This window comes from Propithecus coquereli, unplaced genomic scaffold, assembly GCF_000956105.1.
Source record: "Propithecus coquereli isolate 6110/MARCELLA unplaced genomic scaffold, Pcoq_1.0 Scaffold571, whole genome shotgun sequence".
In the NCBI taxonomy this organism is placed as follows: domain Eukaryota; kingdom Metazoa; phylum Chordata; class Mammalia; order Primates; family Indriidae; genus Propithecus; species Propithecus coquereli.
In genome coordinates this window covers 1,073,079-1,081,901 of record NW_012151630.1, presented here as the reverse complement: position 1 = coordinate 1,081,901, position 8,823 = coordinate 1,073,079, and the positions used below count along the sequence as shown (strand labels likewise).

The window sequence follows — 8,823 nt, the reverse complement described above, 5'->3', positions numbered from 1 at the left end:
GCCCGGGCGCAGAGGCGGCAGCTGCTCCTCGCGCGGCGCTCGGACCGCCGGAGCCGGGTGCGGACCCGGGAGTCGCCGCGGGCGCCGGGGACGGAGGCGGCGGGCGCTGGGCCCCCGGCGCCGAGCCCGACATGAGGGCGCGCGCGCTGCTGCCGCCCGCGCTGCTGACCTGCTGCGGCTGGCTGCTCGCCCCGGTGAGTGCGGCGACCCCCGCCCGCCGCATCCCCCTTCCCGGAAGGGCGCGCGGCTCCGGCCGGGCCTCGCCCGCCCCCAGCCCGAGTGCGGGTGGCCCGGGAGGGAGCGGGTCGCCTCGGGCGCGGGGCCCCGGACTCCCGCTGCCCCCTTCCCGCCGTCCTGGCTGCGCCGCCCCGGACGCGGTTCCTGCCCGAGCCCTGAGGGCTGAGCGGCGCCGGCGCTCGAACCCGGGACCCGCGCGGGCTTCGCGCTTGAGGGCGACGTCGGAGTTTGCGCTGTCACTAGACGCTCCCCGCCGCCGCGTGCTCGGCCCGGCTTGCGTCCGTCTCGGTGCGTGTCGGAGGGACGTGGCGTGGCTAAAGGACGTTTCCCTTGGGAAACACTCCGTTTTTAAAGAGCACTGAGGACATGATAAGCTGAAGTTCGTTAAGTCGGTGCCTTGTTACATTACGTAGTTCTCGACAGTTATTCCCTTTCTTTGAAAACTTAAATAAGTTCGAGCCTCGTTCCTTGCTGTCCTGTGCCCCGTGAGGAGCGCGGCGAGCGCGCACCCCGGTCTCGCCCATCCGCCCCAGCGCGAGCGGCCGCGGCGGGGTCTCGGCTTCGGGGCTGCGGGACTCCGGGTCTGCGGGGAGCCCGGCGCGCGTGGGGCTGTTGCGGGCAGCGCTGCTTCACTCTGAAATGCCCCAAACACGCCACCGCGCTGCGTTCCGGGCGTCTTGGCTAGCGTAGTGCCTTCGGTACCCGAACAAATACCGTCCCCGGTTCTGAGTTTCAGCCACGGACCGTTCGCGTGTGAACGCAGCGCGCGCGAGACCAGGGTCTCTGCCGGCGCCGTCCGGCGTGGCGGGAAACGGAGACGCGGGTCCTCCTAGCCGGAGGTGGACGCGCAGACGTGTCCGGGACGAAGCCGCTTCCCTTAGCTCTGCGAGGCCGTTTGTTCCTGGTCGAAAGGCCGGTTGTCGTATTTCAGCGGGAGGGGGACTGCGCACAGGTGGCCACGCGCACCGGAGAGCGAGTCTTCAGCTCCTGCTCCGTCAGTCTGGTGGGACTGGAGGACACAGAGAGACTAAGGGGGCCGAGGCCTCAGGGCAGCTCCCGGGACAGGTTGGGGATGGGGCGGGGATACGGAGGGGATGGGGGACCTGCGTCTTGGAGCTTGTCGTTTTGTCACTGTGTCAGCAGGCCATATGCATTGTTGATGCTGCTTAGGTAGCGTCCGTCGTGCCTCTGACGGTCCTGGCTGGGGCCGCGGGGATGTGACTGTCACCTCTGCCTCCCTACTCACCTCTCAGCTATTTGAAAAGCTCTTTCACGACAAATAAAGTCAGAATGGGTGCAATTTTATCTATATTCATAAACTTCAAACGTGTACGGAAGGTTTAAACATAAGGCTGTTCTATTGTGGGTCTCCCGCGTGGAGTTGCTAAGAACGGTCTCAAGGGAAACACGTATTTACTTTGGTCAAATCAGGGTTACGAAATGGAGGACTCTTTAATATCGACAGGTTATCGGGTTAAAGAGCTCTACTGCCTGCACTAACAACATACAATGTGTGGTTTATTTTCCTGCTTAGAAAGAATATTCCGTCAAGTTTTATATTTGTTTTACAATACCTTTACAGAGTAAACACTGCGGTTTTTTTTAAATAACCATGCCAGAAAAAATGAAGGTAATTGCTTTTAAGTGAATGTCAGTTTGGATGGTTGTTTTTGTAGAACTTTGCTTTACTTTCCTCTTATTGTGGAATTTTTAGTTGTTTCTGTTTCTTTTAACCTTGAACAGGTGAATAGCATTCACCCAGAATGCCGATTTCATCTGGAAATACAAGAGGAGGAGGCAAAATGTGCAGAACTCCTGAAGTCTCAAACGGAGAAGCACAGAGGTAAGGCGGGCGTGGTGCGCACGGCCGCGCTCTTGGATGACAGGCCGAGGCGGACGCCTCACACCGCTCTAGGTGCTCTAGGTCACCTGGGTGCCTTTTTTAAAAGGGTCACTTTCCTCTGTTTGTTAATGAACTGCTGGAAAAACTCATGTAGTGTTGTCTCGGTGGGGTCTTCACATAAACCTTTTAAAAGAAAACCTTAATCCTTCAAACCAGTTTCCATGGTTTGAAATAACAGCAACAGTTCCTAAAATAATTTCATGGCTTTGTTATGCTTTGCAAAAGCAGCTCCCGTTTTCCAGGGAATAAGTAGTTACCTGAATTCGTGCATTTTAAGTTCTTAGTTACATCACAGACGGTTTCGTCCAGTGAAGGACGGTGGAAACTTAACAGAAAGCAGTCGGGAAAGCGGCACTTACGTCTTGCTGGAGACAGACCTGCCATGGGTGCTGTGGACACACCGCTGGTTCTCTGCGGGTCGGCGGGAGGCCTGCCAGGACAGCGTGCGCTCGACCCAGGCGGGCTCACAGCCCGTTTACAGCGCAGGGGCCCGGACGGCACCCAGTCTGTGAACAGCACAAAAGCCTCGTCCTGCAGCTTTCCCTGCTCTTTGTCTCGATTTTGTCCTCTTCAAGAGGGAAACCAACATCAAACTAAGACTGTGGTAGAACAGTCTGGAGTCCTGCCGAGGGCCTCAGGTGTGGGCTCCGTTGTAGACCAGCCCGACAGAGAACGGGAGCCACGTGAGTTTGGCGGGCCATGCGCCACCGTGAGCAGGAAGAGCAGGGTGCCTTCAGACAAAGGCTGAGACCCCCCCTCGCTGGGTGCAGCGGGAAACACGTCACTGCTTTCTTCCTGGACATCTTGTATCGAAGACTCACTTTCAACGTTTGCTCTGCAGGAAAACGTGTGTGTCTGACCCATCTCACCTTTTTGACTTGCAGGGAGTGCTTGGTGCGGAGCCTGCTGCCCTTCGGGAGGGCTAGGCCCCGGCCGCCCTCTCTGCACAGACAACCTGTGTTTTTTCTTCCCTTTGAAATATGCATGGCTCAAATGCCAGGGATATAAATAGTAGTGAGTTACCAGAATGAGGATACCACAGGCGACGTAAGCCAGGGTCTGCCCGCTGCCAGGGCCGAGCGAAGGCGTCTAACTGGATGGGACACGCGGGGTCATAGGGCAGGTGCACCCATTTGCCATAAAACCAGGAGGGAGATGAGACACCGAGGGTCGGTAGTGGCCACTTTTAAATTCCATAGGATTAAGAGATGGGTGTGAAAAAACACCAGAAATGAGGACAAAACCTAGTTTTCAATTCAGTTGAGGTAATTTGTGTAAGTCTGACATGGACACCTTTATTATACGATGAATCTAGAATAAAGTAAAACACATAACAGATCTAGACGGAAACCAATTTCAATTCAGAACTCTTAAAAGGATTCACTTTGCAAGCTCAGGAGGTGTTTAGAGCTTTGCGACCTAACACTGATTCCTGACCAAGCTAAGCTTAATCTTGCCCATACGCACCTGAGCGCCCTGAGGCCACGGAGCCTGAACTCCAGCCCTTCCTGTGCAGCCGCAGGGGGGCGGGTAGTCCGGGCCCAGGCGTTGGGTGGCTGGGCCCCGGCCCGTGCACAGGTTGATGGGAACATTTGAGGCCTTATGTTGTTTAAGCCCAGGTCTGGAGGGGCTGTCACCGTAGGTGCAAAGAGCAGAGGTGGCTGCTGGGGGACGTCCTACAGAGGCACTCAGCTGGGGTGGGCATGGTGGGACTGTCAGCTTAGGGTCAGGCCATGCAAGGTGCTAGAGTAAAACGCCTTCTTTTCTTTGATGTTTTTTAAGCAAAGGAGGCTGAACTGATTCCATCTATGTGTCGGAACTGTGAGTGGTTAAGGCGGTTCCCACTTGCAGGCTGACAAGGCAGCCCCACAATGTCACAGACCTTGGGAGACACCAGGTGTTGGGCTGGAGATGAAAGACTTGCTGGTCATGGCGCAGCAGGCCCCTAGCTCCCCGGTGCCCCAGGACATTGACACGGTGCCTTTGTGTCATTGTGTCACGGCTGAGGAGCCCAAGCTTAGGAAATCCTCAATGTCAAAATGTCAAAACCCGCAAGCCTTTGTGCAGAGAGAGGCGGTACCTCAGTTACCAGGGTCAGCCCGGGGGAGCCGCTTCTCTGTCTTCCAAGGCTGTCTGCGCACAGCCGCCCTCAGCAAGGCAGGCAGGAGCGTAAGCTGCCTCCTCACGAGACATGCTCACAGAGCGTCACCTCCCAAGCCAGGAGTGGTGACTTCTGAGTCGGAGGTGAATGCCCTTCCTTCGCTGTCCCATGGCTTGCTGCAACCACGTGGTCATAACTCACCGTGCGTTTTCTTGGTCCTGCTACGTTGTCCTTGAGGACAGAGACGGCATCTTGTTTCCCATGTGTCTCTCAAGTCTTACACAGTACTTGACATCTAAAAAGATATTTTAAACGCTTTTGATGAACCAAGTCATGAAAATTTTCAAATTAGAAATTAAGATATGTGGGCCGGGCGCAGTGGCTCACGCCTGTAATCCTAGCTCTCTGGGAGGCCGAGGTGGGCGGATTCTTTGAGCTCAGGAGTTCGAAACCAGCCTGAGCAAGAGCGAGACCTCGTCTCTACTAAAAATAGAAAGAAATTAGGTGGACAACTAAAACTATATAGAAAAAACTAGCCGGGCATGGTGGCGCATGCCTGTAGTCCCAGCTACTTGGAGGCTGAGGCAGGAGGATCGCTTGAGCCCAGGAGTTTGAGGTTGCTGTGAGCTAGGCTGACGCCACGGCACTCTAGCCTGGGCAAAAGAGTGAGACTCTGTCTCAAAAAAAAAAAAAAAAAAAAATATTTGCACCCAGAAAACTACTGTTCAGTGATACACACGGTGAGAAATGTTCCTGCTCCGGCCTCCCTGGGCCGTCCCTGGGAGTCCGTGTGGACGCGTGTACTTGGGGACACACACGGGTGCATCCTCCCCACTTTTCTTTGTGCACGTGGAAGCTGCGGTACAATACACGTTTGGTCTGCATCTCACTTTTCTTTTACTACTACGAACAATGCTCTCGTGACTTTTGTTAATGGGAATAAAACATTTCACTGGCGTTTGAGGGTTGGCTTCAAGCCACTGACCCTGAGGCTGGAGTGGCCTTCTCATACGACCAAGAACGTCCTTTCTCCTTTCTGTGATGGCTGCGTCACATGGAATGTAGTTAATCACATTGTCATTGGGCCTTTTCCTTCTGGCACCTCTTTGCCACGGAGGAAAGTTGACAGTGTTCACGAGTGTCGCGAGGGGAAACGTCCCTCCCCGGGGAGTGTCCCCAAGCCCTGGCGTGTGCGTGGTGTGCCCACAGCGCAGTGGTCCCAGGCTTGTGCTGTGCCGTCGTTCCCTGCCCCCCCCCCCCACGCGTGTCTCACGGGGCAGGGCCTGTGGCCGCGCTGGTGCCCATCCCTGCAGATGTTCCGGTGAGACTGGCGAGAACAGACCTGCCGTCCTGCGCTCCGCAGTCCTCACCCGGCGAGGCGCACGGAGCAGGTTGGGCCATCTGCGGCCAGTGTTGACAGCGCACGCGCCAGCTGTGTCTCATACGGCGCCGAGTTCCCCCCTTTCCGTTTTCTCTGGCGTCAGAGGGCCCGCGTTCTGGTCCAAATGCAGTTTGGGCAGATGGGGTAAACAGCTGGGTCTTTTTTTTTCCTTCGAGATCTTTTTCAAGTATATTTCTTCTAAAATTTAACACATTGCCACACTAGAAAAAATTTTTTTCCTTGGGGCCACAGTGTTTTATTGCTAAGATAGAATAAAAACTTTGAAAACAAAATGATCCTTTTCTAATTTAATGAAAAATTTGTGATTTATTTTTTCCTGTGAGTGAGTTTGTACAACTAAATTGTCAATATTAATTGTATTAATAACAGTAAGATCATCACAAGATTTTTCAGGAACCAACTGCAGGGTTTTGTCCAGGGGGGTCACCCATCACATAACACGTGTGCTACTGCGTGGCAGCGTGAGTTGCCTGCATACCTCACAGCTCCCAAGGTAAAGAGACATGTGACTCACACACGCTTCACGAGGCCCCGGGCTCAAAACAGGTGTGAGTTAAGTACAACTCACGTGGCAGTTAATGTGTCAAACTCCTGTAATCAGTTCCTAGTCTTGGATATTTAAATAATAACTGTTTATTGGTTTGGATATGCTGAAAGTAATGCCTTTAAATTTGCTTTTTGCAGAAAATAAGTCTCGCTGAAATAAATTCTACCTTGAATAAAATTTTGATATTTAGAATTGTGAGAGGAATTACGAACGAGAAGTTAGTTCCCAGCGGGTGAAGCAGGCACACCTGGCGGCGGTGCCGACTGCTGTTCCTGTTTGGAAGAATGGCGCCGTCACTCGAGGCGACTCTGTCAGCTCGTGCGAAGTAGCTGCTGCTGGTTGGGTCAGGTTAGCTGCCTCTCCTCCTCCTCCCTGAGGCTGGGCTCAGTCTGTGCTGGGGACCGGGATGCGACCTCTCCCTGGCGCGTGCCTCCCTCTGCCCCGTCCTCTCCTCAGTCCTCGCCTCGGGCATCCTGGAGGTTTGATGGTGTTGGCCACCCAAGCCGCGGCTCTAGACAGTCGTGGCAGTAAAAATTCCAACCAGCCTCACTTTTTGTGATTCTGTATTGTTCACCTGTTTCACATCCTTCGTTTGCAAGCCGTAGTTTTTACAGCTTGGTGTGGTTTGGGGCTCCTGCTTTGTCTTGGGCACGGCCTGTTCTTCCTGCGCAAGGACTGCTGACGTGGGGCTCTCGGGAGGCTCACAGACCTGGGACGGCTCCACGAGGACAACCCACGTGCCACGCTGGGGCTCGCCGCATGCACAGCTCTCTGATCACGTGTGGCCAGACGACGTCTCAGCATCTTCCTGGACAGCAGTGCTTGTCTGGGGCATGTGGCCTCTGCAGCCATTACGCGGTGGACGCTAATGTGTGCGTTTTCACGTGACCCTCTCAGATTCCTAGTGGCTCTGGTTTTGCACGTTTTTGATTGTTTGGCGCCATGGTGTAAATATTTGTCCCCTTCAAAATTCATGTTGACGTCCGATCCCCAACGTGGCAGCACTGAGAGGTGGGGCCTTTCAGAGGTGATTGGGTCACAAGGGCTCTCGTGAATGGATCTGCGTCTTCACGGATTAGGGGTTATCCCCGGAGGGGACCTGGTGCTTTACAAGAAGAGGAAGAGAGACCTGAGGTGGCGAATTGGCACACTCAGCCCCTGGCCTTGTGACACCCTGGGCCACCTCGGGGCTCTGCAGAGTCCCCGCCAGCAACAAGGCCCTCACCAGATGAACACCCTCACCTTGGAATTCTCAGCCTCTGTAACTATAGAAATAAATTATTTTTCTTTGTAAATTATTCGGTTTGAGGTATTCGGTTATAAGCAGCAGAAAATGGACTGAGACACTTGGGCAGGTTGAAGCTCTTCCTGGACAGGACTCGAGAGTTGGACCTCTTGTCTGCGAGGCTTCGCAGAATTTCCTGCGTCGAGTTCCAGTGACTGCTGCAAAGTCCTCGTCGCCAGGTCCTCTTTGCTGCCCCGTGTCATGGAAGGAGCGAGAGGAGGCATCTGCGGTCACTTGCTGGTGCACTGGCTGGTTCTCTCATTCGTTAATGTTTCAGCAGGCTTTGTTGAGCACACAGGGGGGCGGGGTGATGAGGAATTGAGCAGGATGTGGCCACTTCCCTCGAGGAATCCCAAATCTAGTGATTCTGTAGCCACCTCCCCGAAGGCAACGCTTTGGGGTTAGCAGAGCTGATGGCACAGTGGCTCCGATTTGCCAGGAAGTGGGCTCTGAGTCAGAGGACACAGGGCAGGGGGTTCCGAGGGGACCCCGGAGCATGAACATGCAGTGACGTCAGTCTGCTCAAGTAATAACTTCACAGTGATGGGAGCGTAAGGACCTGCTTTATCGGAACTCAGAAATAGGGTGGGAAAAAGGTGCGCGGGAGCTGACCAGCGAAAGTGGGACTGTCTGATCATACGCGGGTGCTATGCTGACGCACCGCAACCCCTCGTGCCTGTGGTTGACGTTCAGTCTTGGTCTCGGTTTCGGTTTTGCCACTGACCCTGCTCATTCCATCCCATCGCCCCGTTCTGGGCTTGGCAGCCCCCACCTCCTGCCCAGAAAGCCGCCTCCCGCCGGCTGTCCTCCCAGCCACCGCCAGGCCAAGCCGCCAGCTCCGTGGCTGGGAAGTGCTCCCTGTTCAGCCATCTTTGTGCCCTTCGCGTCTTGACTGTGTGTCTGTCACCCGGTGAACACACCCTTGCACATTGTCACCTCTCCTCATAGGTGATCCGTCCCTGAGGTCCGGGATTGGGTTTGGTTCCCCAGCCTCCCAGCAGCACGGCTTGCACAGAGGGGCCCCTCCTGTCTGGCGGGGTGACCGGAGGAGCCCAGACCTTGTGAGCCCCGCCGGCCATCGGGGAGGGAAGGCCTTCGGCCGAGGCATCTCGGGCCGTGTCAGCGAATGAGCCGGCACAGGCCGACAGGGCCACGCATGGTCCAGGGGCGGAGGAGAGGGAGCATGCGGTACAGGGGAGGTTGCTCCTTTGGTGTTAGTCAGCATTTGGGGGCGTCTCCAGTCTTAATGCTGAGAGTTAGTCATCCATCACTCCGTCTAGGTGAGGAAGTTGAAGCCCGAAATGTGAGAGAATTTCCCAAGATTCTCATCCAAGTTGGTGGCAGACCC

At 55.2% G+C, this 8,823-nt stretch overlaps 1 protein-coding gene across 1 annotated transcript in view; it reads left to right on the top strand.

Annotated features, from left to right (window-relative positions):
• The first annotated feature begins 110 nt into the window (after positions 1 to 110).
• Positions 111 to 8,823, top strand: part of VIPR2 (vasoactive intestinal peptide receptor 2) — a 69,602-nt gene continuing 60,889 nt past the window's right edge. Inside the window, exons 1-2 of the mRNA XM_012658105.1 lie at positions 111 to 194; positions 1,981 to 2,080. Of these exons, the coding sequence (XP_012513559.1) occupies positions 132 to 194; positions 1,981 to 2,080 (163 nt within the window). The 5' untranslated portion in view covers positions 111 to 131. The remainder of the gene's footprint in view (positions 195 to 1,980; positions 2,081 to 8,823) is intronic.